The sequence below is a fragment of the Tetrahymena thermophila genome, assembly GCF_000189635.1.
Source record: "Tetrahymena thermophila SB210 genomic scaffold scf_8254667, whole genome shotgun sequence".
Classification (NCBI taxonomy): domain Eukaryota; phylum Ciliophora; class Oligohymenophorea; order Hymenostomatida; family Tetrahymenidae; genus Tetrahymena; species Tetrahymena thermophila.
In genome coordinates this window covers 2,035,006-2,054,053 of record NW_002476434.1, presented here as the reverse complement: position 1 = coordinate 2,054,053, position 19,048 = coordinate 2,035,006, and the positions used below count along the sequence as shown (strand labels likewise).

The 19,048-nt window shown below is 21.1% G+C and overlaps 6 protein-coding genes across 6 annotated transcripts; 1 reads left to right on the top strand and 5 right to left on the bottom strand. All coding sequences in view use genetic code 6, as the record gives it.

Moving 5' to 3' along the window:
• Positions 1–906: 906 nt before the first annotated feature.
• On the bottom strand, positions 907–1,356 carry TTHERM_00041520 (hypothetical protein; the record flags this gene model as incomplete). The annotated part of the gene is made up of 1 exon (XM_972162.3): positions 907–1,356. One exon carries the CDS (start codon positions 1,354–1,356, stop codon positions 907–909), a length of 450 nt encoding a protein of 149 aa, XP_977255.1.
• Positions 1,357–7,960: 6,604 nt separating this feature from the next.
• TTHERM_00041510 (hypothetical protein) lies at positions 7,961–8,674 on the bottom strand (the record flags this gene model as incomplete). Its single annotated transcript, XM_972161.2, has 1 exon — positions 7,961–8,674. The coding sequence occupies exon 1, from the start codon at positions 8,624–8,626 to the stop codon at positions 7,961–7,963; it is 666 nt and encodes a 221-aa protein (XP_977254.1). The 5' UTR covers positions 8,627–8,674.
• Positions 8,675–10,263: 1,589 nt separating this feature from the next.
• Positions 10,264–11,420, top strand: TTHERM_00041490 (hypothetical protein; the record flags this gene model as incomplete). Its single annotated transcript, XM_972159.2, has 2 exons — positions 10,264–10,852; positions 11,104–11,420. The coding sequence occupies exons 1-2, from the start codon at positions 10,339–10,341 to the stop codon at positions 11,418–11,420; spliced, it is 831 nt and encodes a 276-aa protein (XP_977252.1). The 5' UTR covers positions 10,264–10,338.
• A 731-nt stretch (positions 11,421–12,151) lies between these two features.
• On the bottom strand, positions 12,152–15,281 carry TTHERM_00041480 (small-conductance calcium-activated potassium channel protein; the record flags this gene model as incomplete). The annotated part of the gene is made up of 6 exons (XM_972158.3): positions 12,152–12,496; positions 12,549–12,642; positions 12,702–13,049; positions 13,105–13,570; positions 14,016–14,557; positions 14,773–15,281. The coding sequence occupies 6 exons, from the start codon at positions 15,279–15,281 to the stop codon at positions 12,152–12,154; spliced, it is 2,304 nt and encodes a 767-aa protein (XP_977251.2).
• Positions 15,282–15,696: 415 nt separating this feature from the next.
• On the bottom strand, positions 15,697–16,977 carry TTHERM_00041470 (hypothetical protein; the record flags this gene model as incomplete). Its single annotated transcript, XM_972157.2, has 2 exons — positions 15,697–15,779; positions 15,945–16,977. 2 exons carry the CDS (start codon positions 16,975–16,977, stop codon positions 15,697–15,699), a joined length of 1,116 nt encoding a protein of 371 aa, XP_977250.2.
• Positions 16,978–17,313: 336 nt separating this feature from the next.
• TTHERM_00041460 (non-canonical purine NTP pyrophosphatase, RdgB/Ham1 family protein) lies at positions 17,314–18,903 on the bottom strand (the record flags this gene model as incomplete). Its single annotated transcript, XM_972156.3, has 8 exons — positions 18,735–18,903; positions 18,390–18,430; positions 18,213–18,285; positions 18,097–18,161; positions 17,960–18,033; positions 17,588–17,732; positions 17,494–17,534; positions 17,314–17,437 (listed from the first exon to the last, which is right to left on the bottom strand). Exons 1-8 carry the CDS (start codon positions 18,847–18,849, stop codon positions 17,314–17,316), a joined length of 678 nt encoding a protein of 225 aa, XP_977249.2. The 5' UTR covers positions 18,850–18,903.
• Positions 18,904–19,048: the final 145 nt, after the last annotated feature.

The following is a 19,048-nucleotide window of genomic DNA, read 5'->3' as shown; positions in this document are numbered from 1 at the left end:
ATATTTTTGGGTATTTGTAAATTTGAATAGTAAATTTGTAGTATAAATCAAAGTAAAGTAGAAAGGTTTAAATCTTCAGGTATTTAGATAAGAAATCTAATTAGAAATTTAAATTGCACTTTGCGTATATTTAGACTTTATAATAAATTCAAAGGAATTAAATTATTATATAAAATAGATTCCTATTATTCTGTTTATTAACCCATTTAATTATATTTGAATTTCTTTCTATTTTAGTACTACCAAAAATCAGATATAGCAAATGAATGTTAAATGACATTCAAGTAGCATGAATTTAATTAAATAAAGCAAAAATAAAAATGTTTAAATAATTTTGTATGAAAATATATTTAGAGGGTCAGTCAAACAAACATGAATTTTAATTTTTTATAAAAAAATTTAGATAAAAGTTTTATGGATTGAATGGTTTTATTGAATTTTGTTAAAGATTATAACATGTTGTTTATATAGAGAATATATAAATATAAATAAGATAGTAAAGATTGTACAGTTTTATATAAATAAGTAGTAATTTTAAGATTTTTTTGAGATTAAATATTCAATAGATATCGATTCCACATGGTTATTTCAAAAGAAATTGAAAGTGAAGTTTGATATTTTATTTTTTAATGGCTTTAGTATGAACTAATTAAGCCTTTGAATTTATTAAAATATGAGTGAGGAAAATTTTTAATTGTGATTTTTGTTTTTTTGTTTGTGTGTGTGTCTTTGAAATTGTATTTGTTTGTTTGTTATTTTTATTTAAGAATAGATTTAAGTTAAGATAAACTGACCATTCATTTATTTATTTATTGATTCATTCATGTATTAATTCATAAATGAATTGAATTAAATAAATTTTATTTGTCAATTAATCAGACAATTATTATTGATTCAATGATTTTTTCAGAAACGGAGTTCTTAAATGGAATCATATTAATTTTAATTGTTTGAAATTAATAAATCTCCAATATTAATTCTTCTTCTGTTGAGGATGGGAGATCTCTTTAAATCAAGAGATCCAGGAGAAGAAATGCAAGATGAGCAAGATGAAGATAAACTCATTTCTAATTCAGGAAGGGATTATTAGCTACTGTCATTGCTAAAAGAATTTTAGTGAATAAGTAAGTTAATTTAATATTGAGCTTGTTCCTTGCTTTATTAGAAGAAGTCTCTGAAGTGCTCTTCGGGAGCCTTTTAGATTATATTCTAGGCATCAAGCCAGTCATTAATTCTTTATTCAGCTTCAGCAGAAAACATAGCATCATATTTAGGGGCTAATTCCATACTAGAAGTCATTGAGGAATTGTTAGAGAAGAGTCTGAGTTTTTTTTAGTTTTTGGTTTAGACGAACATTTTGAATGATTGATTGTATGAATGTTTGTTAATTAATTATGAGTAATGTGTATTTTTGGGATTATTTTTGGTTTGCTTATTTTCTTTTTCAATTTTTCTTTTTATTTTTTTTTAATTAATTTTGAAATTTCTTCAAAGTTATTTTTATACAGTTTGTACAATCAATCAATCAATCAAACAAACAATAAATACATAAAAAGAAAAAAAGAAAGAAAGAAAGGTATCTTATTTATTTTTTATGATTATTTACTTTATTATTAATTCCGATTGTGATTGTGATTTCAATTAATTTGAGATTGTGTAATCATAATAAATCACCTATTCAATCAAATTTGATCACTCTCATGCTGATTTATCTTTTGAAAATCCTACCCCCTTTTTTTTTTAATACTCATAATTTATTCTTACTTTATTTCCAAATTGTTAAACAAACCCTCATACATTAACTGATAATCATTAAGTTTTTGCATAGGTAGACGATCTTTATACATATTAGAGGATTTTTGCAGAATGATTGAATTATCATGAAGAAATTATTTTTATTATTTTAAGATTGCATATTTATGAGATTGTGTTTTTAAACGTAATTTTAATGCTTTATAAAAAGCTATTATATTTAAGTTAATTTTTCTTGCTGTGCTGAAATAAATAAATAAATTATATTACTTAGAAAAACCTTTTTAATATTAATCTTTTGATTCTCATTATCGAATTAATGAATTTTAAGGCAATATCAAAGAAAATTATATAGTAAATAAAATTAACTATCAAACTTACTTGGCTACTTGTAATTTGTTTAAATAAATAAATATATATTTCTGTAAATATTTCTATAAATGTAGTAATACTGAAAGTTTTCAAATTGAGTTAAAACACTTAAAAAGAAAAAAAACGAAAACTAATTTATAAAAAAACAGAGAGAAAATATAACTTTTTGTAAAAAAGTAAACCTAATATAAAAAATACGAGTAAATACGTTTAAAAATAGTAATTCAAATGGGAAAAAAATTAATTTTGAAGGATTTTTTTAATATTATTTATTTATATTTAACTTTAATTTTGATTCATAAATTCTTTACTTTTTTACTTTGAAATACCCAAAAACCAATAGATAGTTTTTTTTCCTTTTTATATTTGTAAGTATATATATTTCAAGATATTTCGAAGCTTTTAAAATAGAACCTGAGTTTTTATCTTAGCTTTATTTAATCAGTACCCAACTATGTGTATTCTTTTTTATTCCTCTTTTTTCATTTATTTTTGAAAAAAATCTTAATCGATACCATCAGTAGCAATAATTTTGCTTAATTTGGTTTTATTGATATCATAAAATTTTTTAGCATAAGATTACAAATGTATTTTTAATTTTAGCAATCTCATATATCTGAAATGTATACTAAATATTCATAAATTACCCTTTAACATTACTCATTTAAATTCATAAAAAATCCCTTCAAAGATATTTATTTTTATTACACACAGCTAGCTTAACTGAACACATTTTATTATTTAAAGCTTTTTATCATTGTTTAATTGAAAATTTCTACTGGGCAGTATTTTCAAATAAAATAAATCAAAACATAGAATTTAATTTTTCTTTCACCTCTAACTAATTTAATCAATAAATAAATATCTGAAAAGATTCTTAACACTCTTTTGTCTTCTTCACTAGATTTATTTAAGAATAGGAAGGAAAATTCATAATTTACTTTTCTTTAATAATTCCACTCTATTCTCTGCTTCTATCTATTTTATTAATAAATATTAATCTTGATTTTGCTAATAATTGCTATTTAATTGGAATTTAAATGGGAAATTAAAGGTATCCCAATCCCTTTGAACATTTACAAATATAAAAATTTCATTATTTTGGATATAATTTTGTGTATAAAGTAGTTCGTAACTATTTTAATAAAAAATATCTGTTAATTGATCTATTTTATTTAATGTACCCGATCAAGTTTTGATTTTTTTATAAATAATTAAGAGAAATCCAATTGTGGTTAATTTGGGTTGATTACTCAAAAAAAAAAAATTGAATTAGACATACAAATAAAAACATTGGGCCAAATCAAAAGTAAAATAAACTCCTATTTCAAAATATCCTTCTTTCTTTACATAAATTATTTATTTATTTAGATAAACAAAATTTCTATTTTTGCATTTACATAAATAATTAGTTAAGCTCTGAAAGTCCTTTTTCTTACACAAAACCCCATTAAATTCTATCTCTCATAATTTTAGTTTATTAATAGCTTTTGATACTAACAAATTATTGATAAAAGTAGATACATGATGGTTAGTACTATTAATAATTTAAAGATTGTTATTTCATATGAATTTGAGAATCAAAGATATTTAACTATATTTCCCACTTTTAAATACGTAAGAACATATTTCATTAATAATTTTAATTGCTTCTAATCATTTTTTCGACAAAAAAAATTGTGTTTCATTAAATGACATTCAAAATGAATTAAATGAAATTTATTTTACCAATTCAAAAATTTAGAAAAATTATATTTATGAAGTATTACTTTTTAAGATATTCATTCATTCATTTAACAGTGATGATAATTGTGGGAGTAAAATTTTTTGTTTATTAAAGTTTGATAAACTTCTCAATTAGTTCGTTCATACTACATAGATCGATCGATTCATATGCAAATATTTGATTGAAAATTTAAATTTTTTTCTAAATTTGTTGTAATTAAATAATGATTCGCAAATAATAAAATAACTTATTTAATCTAATATAACTTTTCAACTTTTAATCAATTAGTGCGCAAAATAATTGACTATATCCCCCTTCCCTGTATTTTTTAAATCTAAATAAGTCTCTCATTTATATTTGTAACCCTTAATTAAATCTGTTTTTTGAGTTTTTTCAAAAATCTTAGATTAAGTTATTTTTTAGACTCCCAAATGCCTTTATCTCAAATATAAATAAAAACAATATATTTATTTATATGAATATTTTTTAAAATTATTGAATAATTTATCTGTGTACTAATAAAAATCTGAAATTTATTTTTTTGTAGCTAAAAATAATGTATCCCCATCAAGTATTTAATTTGAAGATTTTAAAATCTTACTCTTTTTGACAACTGCAATCAATTATATATTAATTTAGCTAAAAATTTATTCAAAAATTTTTTCTAACTTGTAATTTCTAGCAACAAGAATTTTTCTATAAGGGAATAAATAAATAAGCAAACATTGATTTATTTTTCCTTTCAATTGTAAAAAAATATTATTTAATGCTTACAAAAGATTCAAAAATTATCAATTCCTTTTTTTACCAACTTAATCAAATACCTTACTATGCAAATTTCAATCGTAGTTTAAAATCATTGATATTAATTAGGTATTAAATTTAATTAAAAAATATTTAACACCTATATAAAATAACAGCAACTAAAAACGAATTTAATTATTTTGTTGATCTAATCTATTTGAAAATGTTTTTTAATTACTCGCTGAATATTTTTCGAGATCACTTGAGTTTTATTTTTGTCTAATTCTTTTTAGAAAAACACCTTTGCTGTTTACATAATTAAATTTTTTAATATTAATATCTCACTTATGGTAATTAAACAATTTAATCTTGGGATTAAAAAAACTTATCTTCAAGCATAGAAAGGTTGTTACAAACATACAAAATAAAAAATTGTAATTTAATTTAATTTATACTTATGAAAAATACTGAAATAAAATTTTCAACCATTAGTTATTTAGATGTAAATTGAAAATAAAGATTATCTGACAAACTAACTAGAACCTATTTAAGAATTTAAAAACAATCTGTAATATCAATACGTACTTCTTTTAATATTTATTTCGCCCTTTTTAATGTATAGTTATTTAATATATTAAATTGTTTTTTTACTTTACTTCACAAAATTATTTTGTTTCATGTTCTTATTTGAATAACAATCAACAAAAAATATTATTTTATCTAAAATACCTAAACATAATTCAAAAATGTTTTCAATTTCTAAATATCTCAATTGAAATTTACACAAAATTGAAATAAAAATGTCATAAGAATGAAAAATTCAATAAAATACAAGCTCAAAAGTGTTAAATATAAAAATAAAATAAATAATATAAAATATGGAGATATTTAAAGGCAAGTTTTATAAGTTAAAAATAAAGTATAAATACTCAAATTTGATAGAGAGATTAATAAAAGATTATTCATTTTTATGAGTAGTATTCACAGATATATAGATAGATATCAGAAACTAAAATAAAAATAAAATTTAACAACAAAAAATTTAGTTTTATATTTTTGGCTCGTTTTTACTTGTTTCTATTTCATCAATCAAATTTATTAATTTTTTCAATAAGCATCAAAAAAACTAAATTACATTTTTATTTTTCTCTCTTTAACAAAATAAATCCTCTAAATAGTTTATTAGCCATCGATTTTTAAGTAAATAAAACAAAATATTTATTTAAAAATTGAAATTATTATTTGGCTCATACATTTTAAGGTTAATAACCTTATAAAAAATTATAAATTTTTGCAATAAAATTAATTTAATCTATTTTTTATTACTCTGTTTGTTACACCGAATATCACTAAATTAGTCAAAATTTGTATAATTTCAAAGAATATATATTTTGTTTTTCCGCTACAAAATAATAAAACTAAAGTTTTTTTAATTAATTTATCAGTTCTGTTTCTATTTTAATTCATTTGATAATATATTGTAAATATTCTTATTCAACAGAATCATTAATGTGAATGTTTAAACTGGAGCTATGCAAAGTTAATGATATACAAAAATTTAAAATTATTTCAAAATTAAATTAAATAAAAAATATTTTTCTTGGTGTATATTTTTTGTTCATTTTTTTATTTTAAATTGTTGATGATCTTTTTGAAATTTTTATTTTCTTAGTATATAGATTACTATAAATCGATCATATGTCTTATGTCTTAAGTTAAAAAAACAAAAAACAAACATGTATAATTTTATTAATTATAGTTTAAAATGATTAAATAAATATCCTCTAAGATTTTATAATGCATATTATAGAAAGATAATATGAACTAAATAAATTGTATTAAGCTTTTAAAAAATATATTTTTTAAATATAATTTAAGTAAGATTAGGTGAATTTTATCAAAAGCTATACATAAATACATAAATACTCTTGGTGAGATTACAAATTGATTTTTTAATCTTTGGATTTTAAAATTACATCAAATTTATTAGAAAGAAGAAATATCTTTTTTACTTCTGTAAAGAAAAAAATTTGAAATTCAATAAATATTTTCTTCTAGTTAATGTAATAGCAATCATATTATATTTATATAAAATTGCCATTTCCAATAAATTTCCGAATTAAATGATTCCAAAAAGTTAATTTTAATCAGTAGATACTAAACTTAATATTTAGTATATTTAATTGTCTGTATTTATTACTTATTTAATATTATTATAAAGCTTATCGTTGTTTCCTTTGATTAAATTATAAATATTATCGACTTATTTTTGTAACTGATTATAAATTCAGAAGTAATTAAAAAAGAAGTATATATTAAAAAATATAGATATATTTCTTATGTTAAAGTATGAGCATCTATCAATTATTTTTTATATTTTTTTAGATCTTTCAATTGTGTTTTTGTTTAATCAAATTAAATAATGTTTATAAAGTAAGACAATAAAATAAAATGATAAAGAAAGTATTGTATAAATGGACTTATATTCTTAATAAATACATATTTTTCTATTCATTATTCAACTTAACTTAAATAATATTTTTTTTCTTTTGAAATAATAAATTAATTGATTTTCCTATCTAAAATATAATTAAAATAACTATAATTGAATACAATCTAATTATTAGTCTTAAATATAGAGTTTTTTTTGTTCTATTGCAAAGATTCATCAATAATTTATTTAAATATTCTGAATAAATAACAGAAGTAGAAATGAAAAGTTATTCTTTTAAATAAAATCAATTTTATTTAAATTTCCATGTAAATAAATTTCTTTAATTTAATTTATATAAATTTATAACTGATTTTGAGAGAAGTGATAATTTTAATCTATTTAACCTATCACTTTTGATATTTTGCTATATTAAAATTCAAATTAATTTATATTGAATTAGTTAGATATTTTTATTATAAATTTAATAACTAAGTATAGTTAATCCTTATATTGAAATTTTGCTTACTAAATACAAAATGTCAGCAGAATTTCAATAAGTTTTTATGTATAGGTTGATTGCTAGGTATTCTTCAGGCTTTTTTTGTATTTATATATCATAATTTTTATGATCTACATGTAATTTTATTAAAAGCAGATGTCTTTAAATTTATGCAAATAAAAAAAATCTAAAAATTATTTTTATTTAAAATATTTCTAATATTAGAGGATTTACATTATTCTATTATTAAATATGATAAATAAAATATAAAGTAGATATTAAATATTTTTTAACTTGATAAATGAAAAAATACTAAAAGCTAAATAAATCTTTAAAAAGAATAAATGAAAAATGAAACAAACATTTAAATATATTTGATTCAGATAGATATATTTATGATGAATTAAAGTTTTTATAAATTTCTTATATGCATTCATACTTTTATTTGTTTTTTTTGTTAAGGAGGGTATGTTTCCTTAAATTCATTTAGAATCTATTTTTCTTATTCTCCTTATCTTAATATATTTTTATATTTTTTCTTTGATCCAATACAATAAATTCTACTAAGTCTTTCAATATCTTCATCTGGACAAAACAAATATCCATTTGGTATTTTTTTAGATATGTTACCATTGTAAACTTCATTTAAATTTTAATAAGATATGATGTCATATTTTTCTTTAGGGTCCTCTAATTTATCAAGCATTGCCTACATGAGCTAATTATACTTTTCATCTGGTAAATTTTAGATAATTGGCTCATATTTTTCATAAACAGAACTAATTCCAGATTTTGGCTGTTAAAATATGCTTTTTTCTGGCTTATAGAGTTTAAAAATGTTAGCATAAATATCCTTTTATTCCTCTTCAGAAACATTTTATATTTTTTTCTACTCATTAGTACCAAATTCTCTCTTAAAATTTTCCATTTCATCTTCAGGTACGATCAGATATTAAGATGGTAAATTTGGAAAAGTAGATCCATAATTTTTGAAAAGAACTTCATAAGATAAAAGGGTTTTAGGATCTTTTGTCTTGTTAAGCTCATAAACAGCTTATAGCATTAATGTACCATATTCCTTTTATTATTAACTGTCCATTTTTTGTAATGAGCAATATTACTTAACTTTAATCTTTATTATTTTAGGAGATTATTAAATTAATATAAGTTTTTATATTAAGCCTTTCCGAATTTAATAAATAAATCATATAAATACTTCTATTAATTAAAATTGAGAAATCTGATATGAATTCACCAATATGATCATTTATTATTATTGTTAATATTATTTATGAGAACAAATAAAAATCCAAATATATCTTGTCAATATATTTTTGATCGGAAATAGTAAGAATAAAATAATAAATCTCAAAATTTTAAAATAAAAAATGCCTGAAAAATGTATTTATTTATTTAATTATTTTTATATTAATATAAATGAAGATGTGATGTTTGTAGTTTTTAAAAATCTTTAATCAATTAGATTTATTTTCTTATTTTAATTTGAAATAGCTAATTAAAATAAAAACAATTTGAGATACTTTATATAGTTAAATTTGAGAAAATAAATTGTGTTTTAAAAATAATAATAAAACTTAAAACTGAAAAAATTAAAATAAAAGTAGGAAATAACTAATGAATAATATCTATTTTTGTTTTATAAATACTTTATAAAATCAAAAATTTGTAATTAAAATATTACAAAAGATATTTGAAATTGAAGAATCATTATAATTAACTGAAGTGATTGATTGAATTTAATAATTAAAATATTTCATTGATTCATCTAAAATTTGATGATCTTTTAGTCATTTTATTATTTAAAATAAAAGCTAGTTTTTAGATTTATAAGTAAATAGAAAAATTATTTTTTTATGTCTTTAAAAAGAGTTAAAATAAAGTAAAATAACATTTTTATTTATAAATAAATTTAAAATCTTATAAAATACATGTAAAAAATAAGAAGTTTTAGTAATTTTTGTTAATTTAAATATATTTTAAATAAATAAGCATTATGTATGAAGATTAAGTATATTTTTTCTTTAAAATGGTGTAAAGAATTTTTATTAGATTGAAGCTTATTAGTAGCTGGTAGTGTTGGTTGAAATATTTGTAAAAAAATAATATTTTAATGAAATTTTGAAAATTAAAAAAACTAAAAAATACAGAAGGTGACTTTTATTTATTTTTTTATGTCTGTTTTTGTTATATAAATTTATATAAAATTTTCTCATCAAAAAAGTTAACTTTAAAATATCTTAAGCATATTAATTAATCAAAATATTTTTTTAAAACTAAAATAAACTCATTCATTTTATTATTTTATCAGACATTAAATACTTATTTATTGCTTTAATTTATTCATTCTAAAATAATAAATTAATATTTAAAATAATCTTAAATTAGCCATTAACAATTATTTAATGGATATTTAAAACTTTCTAAATTTTGTAAGGTTTTACATTAAAAATAAAATAATAATAAAAAATGTATTAAATAAAATGTTTCTACTTGAATTTAAAATAATTTAGATTTTTAATATTTAAGAATTGCTTTTGATAATACATATTTATTATCCAACAATTGTAAAAATATTTTTTAGCCATTAATTTTTAAATAAGGTCTTCTTTTTATCTTTTCTACTGAAAAAAAAAGAGTTAGGAGATTTGTTGTAAGAATCAATCAACTAAAAAAGTTATCAACATATCAATTAATTTCTATTAAAGTTTATTTAGTTTTTTTGCAATCAGTAATTAAAACGATATAATTGTTTATTTAATAATTATTTAGAAATAAAAGGTAAACCTAAATATGGGATGTAGTTCTTCTTAACCAAGAATAAAGAAATTCCGTGATTTCATTAGAGTAGGTTATTTGTAAAGTAGATCTGTATCAAGTAAAAGTGAAGGAAATGTATAAAGGGATAAAAGCAAATCATACTAAGGAAATAATACAACAAATTAAAATATACAATAGATAAACTAGTTTGATGATTAGTAAGTAATCAAAGGAAGAGGATAAAACTTCAATAAGATAAATGCAATTAAAGTTTCTTATACAGATAATATCATTTTAAATATGGAAGTAGCTTATGAGCTAGATGATGGATCTATAATAACTGGAGAATCTAGTCGTGTTTATGCTGAAAATAATATAAAATAAACTACTTAAAAAGATTAAAAATGCGTAAAGAGTAGGGCTATTTCTGAATGTAGTCCAAGAAATCTATAAAGAGAATAGTTTGTTCTACCTAATACAAAGGTATGCACAGAAGTCTTTGAGATACTCCAAGATGATTATTTATTTGAGATATCTGGTTCAGCAAGTAAATTAATTATTAAAAGGAATTTTGTAAATCTCCTATTACTTCTTCAAGCTTATTATCTTTTAATACAAAACTGTTTTTATACTCTTAATGACATAATAGGCTTTATTAAATTTACAGCCCTAGCCTAATACAAAAATTAATTTTGTTCATGTAAAAGAGAAAAGGGAAACATTAAAATTTTAAGGAATAACAATAACAAAATTAATTAATTTTTTTAAAAGTTAAATATTATTTTCATATTTTAATAGATAGCTGCTATGTTGAACAAATAAAATTTAAGACTTATAGAGGTTTTGAAGGTATTTTTGGAGAGAAAAAAAGTGGAATTTAATTCAGTTTCAAAGAACAAGGTTAAACATTTGGTCCTTTCAGTGGAGCATTCAAGTAAAGCATAGATTTGAAAGTTTTAGCTATGTTTGAATTTAAATTAGTAGAAACTCCTTCAGATTTTTTAATCAGTTTACATAAAAGTAAAAAAAGAGAACTTTATGCAAATTAAGTCTCCTCTGAATAGACAAAGTAACATTAAAATAAAAAGTAGCAATTCTAATTGTAAAGCTCTTGATACTGAGAACTAGTAAGATAAGCTAACAATCAAATAATTTTATTTGTATTAATTCAAATCAAAAATTAAAAATGATAAAAATAAAAATTTTATTTGAAATAAAGACAAAAAAACAAACAAACAAATCTATGAAATAATAAATGAATTATTACAAAATAATTATTTTATAATGAAATTCATATAACATATTAGTTTTCTGTTATTGAAAACTAAAATAATTCATTTATACAAAATATTTATACAAAAATAAACAAATTATTATTTCAAATGAAATTTTACCAAAAAAAGAAAATTCCAAATAATTAAAACTAAAAAAAAAATATTTATACAAAAAATTACTATTTGAAAGGATTAATAAATTAAATTAATTATCTAGTTGGTTATATGATAAAATAAATACAAATTTGTATGAAAATTAATTGATAAATTGTATGCTGAACTAAAATTATTATATTAATACAAGGTATTTTTTAAGTTATTCATTCTCTCTCATTGATATAATTGAAAAATTAGTGATTAAATATACATTTTAGTTAGTATTTTAATATGAATTTGTGTTTAGAAGAATTCTTTTTTATAAATTTTTGTTTTGATCATGTTAAAATATCCAACTAATATCACCTTTACTAATATCTATCTATAAATATCCTAATTAAATAAATTATCTTTTCAAAATATCTAAAAAGATGAACGAAAAGACAAAAATTTTTTTGATGAAAATATTTTTCATTTCAATCTTACTGGAAAACATTGATTGCTTCTTCTTTTTCATCCATATTTTCGTCTATGCTTTTTATATTATTTTTAATTTTTTGTTTAGCTACTGAATTTTGAGTAACAATTATGTTTGGAGTTCCATTTTAAACATTTTTAGCAGCACTTGTTTCCATATTTTTATCATCCTTTGGTACTATTAATTGTTAGAATGAGCTTCTTGTAAGATTTTTGGCATAATATTCTATTTATTGTTAATCCAACTTCAAGTGTTACATAAGTTAAATATTTGTCTCCAGCAAAGCATTCTACTTTTTTTATATTTCTTTTAAATCCTCTCTTAAAAAATCAAATTATCTTCCCTATTTATTTTAAAATTTCTTTTAGATCATATTTAATCTAATAAAAAATTACCATTTCTTCACTAATATTTTCATCTCCTATGCTTCTATATTATCTTTGAGCTATCTTAAATTCATTCAAAGCCTTTCTCAGTCTAATTTAAGTTCTATTAAAAATTTCAGAGTTAATTAAATATTTTTATAATAATTAAATTAAATAATTTACTGTTTTTTAAATTATCCTTCAAATTTTCCTTTACGGTTTGCTAAGCCTATTTTGGCTAACAAGGTCAAAATGTGTGCTGCATGATGCTTCATTTAACCTTTCAAATGTAATCTTTATAGAACTGCTATAGCCTTTTTTTCAAGGGTTGTTATATTCAAGGTGTTACTTAATGTGATAACCATCATAGATACTATAAAAACACCCCAAATACAGACAAAGAAGATAATAAATCTTCCTAAGTGAGTTCTAGCATAGTAATCACCATAACCTACAGTAGTCATCGTTACAATTATATTCCACATACAATTCCAGAAACTATAAAATAGGAGTTATCCATCTTGCTGATTTCTTTTTATTTTAAAAAAAATATTTATAATTTTAAAATTTAAAGTAATAAATTTACCTATATAAGGGAGCTTCACAAATTCTTATCATGTAACCAAAATAAAAGATAGAAATAACCATTGCACTCGTAATTAATATATAAGGCTGAGTTTCCATGATGCATTTAATTACAAATAAGTAGTCAGCTTCACATGCATACATACTGCAAACCCTCTATGTTCTATTATTGTACCAAACTGACATCATTAAAAGCGTTCTAACTATCAATAAAACACGAAGAAGCATAATTAGCAATAAAATTTCATTTAAATGATAGTAAGCATCACCCTAAGTAGGCTCATTGAAAAAAGATAGACGGATTTACCATGTCCATGGCATAGGATGCACTGCACTGACAACTATTTCAATAAACATCCACTTAAAAAATCCAGATGTAATCAAATTAGATTTCTGTGAAATAACTTTTCTAGTTTTAAGCCATTCAAGCTTAGCTTAAAATCTTACAATAGTGAGCAAAATCATACCTTTTTTAAAAATATTTGTTAAATTATAGAATTATCAAATAAGGTTACAATGAAAAAATATAAAATAAGTTAAACATATTTTAGTACTCTAAGTGATTTTTCAAATGATAAATAAAATCTTTATTCGAATAAGAAGTAAAGTAATTTAAAAAAGTTAAAAAATTTTGTTAAACTTTTTTGATTTTTTTTTGATTTCAATTTATATTAAATTGATAGAAAATCAATTTCTATGGCTTAGTACTAAGATGAAATTATTTAAGCACTGAAACTCATAAAATAAAGAAACAAAACCAAATGTCTTTATGTGCTGTAGTAAATTTAAAATAGCTTAAAATATGATATCATTCTATATTATTTTATAGTTAATTAGCTGTTTTTTTATCATATTTGTGGATTTTCCTTTTTTGTACTTTCTGTTATTTTTAAATTGATTGAGTTAATTTACCTAAAGTTAATATAAAAGTCATCCAAAGCATGGCTTTAGCTGTAAATTCATCTTTTTCCTCAAATTCTAGATCATACTCTAAAACTGCAATAACTATAGACAAAAAGGAAAACGATGAAACTGCTTGGTCAATAAGTAAAAATCTTGCATAATAAGCTTTTGTTTTTCTACCATCTTCAAAACCTCCAACCGAATTATCGCCATCATCTTCGTCTTCTATTATATTTTATAATGTTTACTTTTTCTATACATGATGATTCATAGCATCATCTTCTTTAGATTGTGTATTTAAGATTTCTGCTTGCTCAGTGTCTAAATACAATAGCTCTTTATTCTAAGTATCCAATCGGTGATTATTCTCTTCAGTTTATTAAGGTTTAACCTCATCAAAGTTAGGTATTTATTCAAATGTTTTTTTTGACTAGCTCTTTTTTTTTGAGTGACCTGCGAACGGATTAATAGGTAATCCACCACCTCTTGGAACCGCTAAAGGAATATTGCTACTCTTTTTACTTTGCTTGGCAGCAGTTAATGCTTGCATTCTTATATTAATAAATTAAATTGTAAAACTAGTTCAAAATTTCAAAATTGAAGATTATTTTCAATCTAAAAGTAGTTAAATAAGGCTGCATATCAAATGTAATTCCTGCTGCATAAAATAAACTTGTAGAAAATCATTTCCATATTAAATACAAAATATAACTTCTAAGGTGAAAAAAAACTAAAATAGGTTTAAAATTTTTAGTAACATAATTACTTTATAATTTAGCTTGCTGTTTTAGTTGTTTTAAGTATTTTGCTTGATAGTGTTAATTTATGTGTGTTATGATGAATTTGAAAGCTTTTTCTTGTTTTATTAATTAATTATTACAAATTAAATAATCTATCCAATTATTTGTTTATCTAAATGAAGTATATATAAAATAACAAACAGTATTACTATTTTTTACTTCTTTTTTTATCTATTAGCAAAGTAATTTACTCTTATTTTAATTATTCGTTATGACTTCTTTTTATTTTTAGGTAAAAAAAAGAATCCTTTTGTGATTGTGCCTTAATCTAATTTTTGATTCGAAACAACTGCGATTTGAATTAACTTTATTAAATGCACCTCTAAAATATTAAAAAATTTAAATCTTCCTTTTTAAATATAATTAATTCTAAAAACTCCTATTTAAAAACTCCTAAAATACAGAAAAATTTCTACAATAGATTAATAAAATATCCTTTTAATGAACAACCATATTAAATTTGAGTCTAAATCATGTTTATAATAATTTATTCAATTTTAAATTAAATTATTAATTTTGTTTCAAAGAAGTATTAGATCCTAAAATCTTACTTGAGATTTTAATAATAATAATAATTGGTTTTCACCAAAAGTTTCTAATCAAATTACCAAATCTTAACTAATATATAAAAGAGTAAATAAATAAAAATAGTATTCATAAATATATAAAAATTTCAATCAGAATTACTTACAAAAATAATAGTAACTGATCTCTTGAAGTAATAATGATAAAAACCATAAAAATCTAATGCAATTTAAAATAATGTAGATGATATTAATTTTTAAGTAATTATTTTGAGTAATTAAATATTAAAAAAAAGATTTTAATAATTAATTATATATTAACTCAAACAAATATTTATTATTTACACAATAATATTAAAATAATTTTCAGGATTACTTTTTTTTTGAATAGCTTATATATTGATTGTATTTTACGTAGAGGTCATTTAGAATTATTTTTATCACGAATTCTCTTATAAAAATATAAATGAATTATCTATCTTTTTTAAATTTGTTTATTTACAAGTTGATTTCGTTCTCGTTTGCAGTAGTGTTTTGTGTATGTAGATTTAGAGAATAAGAATTTTATAATAGATAAAAAAAGAGACACATATTTTTAAGTAAATCAAATATACAGTGGTAATAGTCTATTTATTGCTTTTCTTCATTTTCTGTTTTTAAAATCTTCTTAAACTTTTTTAAGAATGTGTTTTTATATTGGTCAAACTTATTGTTAAGTTTAGATTGTAAAGTATTTTGTTAGTTTGATCCAAGCTGATCATTAGAAAGTAAGCTTATATTATTACTGCTACTACTATTGGCATTATTGTTAACGATGTTGCCATTAATCTGGTTATTTTAGCTGTTGGGATTACTATTAGAATTTTTATTAGGGTTTAAAAATTGTATATTTTCTTCTATTAAGTATTTTTTATTTTTATAAACACTCTAACAATATTCACGCAATGACTTTACACTACCAAAAAACTCATAGCTCGGACTATACTTATTCATAACTAAGATTTATTCAATATTATAACCTAATTCATGCATAACAGCTTGTTTTTCTTTAAGTATTTCTGTTTCTTCTATTGGCATATACCATATCAAAGGAGTAATAAATAGTCTCTTAGTTAATTATACTCCTTAATGCATACTGGTAAAGAGTAGTTTTATATTCATTTCTATCTTTTCAAACTCTTCTACAACATTTAATAGAGTTTCTAAAGAAATTTGTTAGCTGTTAGCTCCTTATTAATAGCAAAGAAAAGGATTAAATCTACTATCTCCCTCTATATTTAATAAGTCAGATTTTTTTATTGGATAAATGCTGTATGGGTCCATGATATCGAAAGTTTCCAAATGATTCTCCATTTCAATTAGTTCTCTCTTTTACTTTTATAACGAAAGAGATTTGCACCTATTTTAGTAGCTAAAAATCAAAGTTTGAAGGACAGTTTAAAACTAGCCTTTGCAGTAAATTATTTCTTATTCTAAAATGATGATAGCTTTCTTAAAAAAATCAATAGCCAAGGCTTCACAGTTTTTTTCCTGCTCAAGTTGAATTGCCTTTTGTGCTAACGCTAAACCTGATTAAATTGCAATACTTGCGTTTGCTTCAACAGCCATTGTAAGAATATCTTATTGCTAACTTATTTCTTAGCTCATTTAATACTATTAATTTCCCTAATAAATTAAATCAAAGAAGAAATTTTTGATGACCAATGTAAAATTTTCTTGATATAAATTTTGATATTGTAAAATTCCTAAATAAATATCTTTAAACATGAATAAATAAATACATACATGTTTATCTTTTAAGCATTTAGTAAAAATACAAAAATATTCAATAGGAGCTTATCTTATATAGAATTTTTCAAATTAAGAGAGAAAAAAATTTGATGTGATTATTATTATTTTAGTTATTAATTAATAAAAATTAAAACATTTTACAAATAAATGCATAAAATTTATTATTATTTTAAATTATCTTATAAATATTATTCATTATTTGAAGTATTCAACCATCTTATCGATAGCTCTAAATCTGTGAGAAATCTTGTTCTTTTCTTCCTTGGGTAATTCAGCATAGGTCTAATCATAACCATCAGGTTAGAAAATAGGATCCCTATTAATATTTATTTTTAATTATTTAGAAAATAAGAGTTTAACAATTGTTATTACCATCCGAAATTTTAAGGACCTCTGGGTTCAACGATAGTTCCCTTGATAGAAAAATGAAAATTCAGATAAATTTTATTTATAAAAATCAATTTACAGGAGTTCTGCCAACAAAGCAAACAGGTTCCTTAAGTTCTTCACTCATGTAAGTAATAATGCATTAAGCATAACCAGTTTTATCTTCAAATCCAGCAAGCATTTTATGTAAACCGGCAGGCTTGAGTTCTTACAAGAACCATTTACTAAAATTATAAATAAATAATTAGATTTTATTTTATGCTGTTAAATATTCAGTTTTTAATAAAATTTATCAAGATATAAACAAAGAATATCTTTATCTACTGACTAAATTAAGTATTTAATTGCTATAAAGGAGCTAACACTATTTATTTTTTTTATTTTTATCTTTAAAACTTTTCTTAAAACTATTTTTATTCATCTTTAAAATGTTTATATTAAAATCAATTACATGTAAGGACCAGGTAGACCATTGAAAGCATTAAAGCATAAGGAGGTATCTTCTACAATGACAGGCTTTTTAGCCTATTGAATAAATATAACATTTTAGAAAATTCATTTTCGCAATTTTAGAGAGTAATAAATTACTTCTTTGAAGGCAATCATGGCTTTTTCTTTGGCGATTTCTTCAGGATTACCTTGGAGTTCAGGTACTATTTTAAATTTAAAACTTAATTAGACTTAGAAAATAATTCAATGCTTACAATCAACATTAGCTGAAGAAAGTTCAAGGTGAGTGTTAGCAAGGATTTGTTAGAATTCCAACAATTTATTTTTCTATTATGAAAAATAAAATAAGTTGATGTTAAAGGAATGTTTTTCAAAATAGCGGATATAATGTAAAGCTTGCTTATAAATAAAGTAATATCCTAATTGATTACGTTGCCTGTGATCAAGAATATTTCCTTTTTGTTTTACATTCCTAATTTATTTTAAGATGTTGTTTGTTAAGTTTAATGATGTTTTGATTTTTAGCTAAAAGTAAATTTGAGTTTTTAATGAAAATTATGAAATTTAGTTGCTCCTATCACTTTATTTATAAACACAAATTTAGTTTATGTTTCTATTTTGGATTTATAGTCCTAACAAGTTAAATTAATTTAGGAGCTAGAATCTACAAACTAGCTGCAAGAATCAGAAATTTAAAAATGGGAGATAGTTTAGAATTTTTTAAACGACAAAGTGCGATTAAAATTTTGAGGGTTTTTCAGTTAACTAAACAATACCTTCAGAATCATTTGATTTTTCTAATTTCTTTTGAATTTATTCTTCTGAATTATCTTTATCAGTGAAAGGATTTTCACGCTTTTAGTTAATATCGTTGCTTTCTTATTAGCTCATTTTTACTCTTTAATTAGTCTGAAAATTTTAATTTATTTAATTAAATTCAATATTTATTTAAAACACACTATAAATTTAATAAACCTTTTAAAGATATGAACTTCCTAGATAAAAAAAAATTGCTTAACTATTACGACCATTTCTGTTTATTACTTACAATTTCCTCAGATTTCTTTCTATTTCTGTCATTTGCGATAAG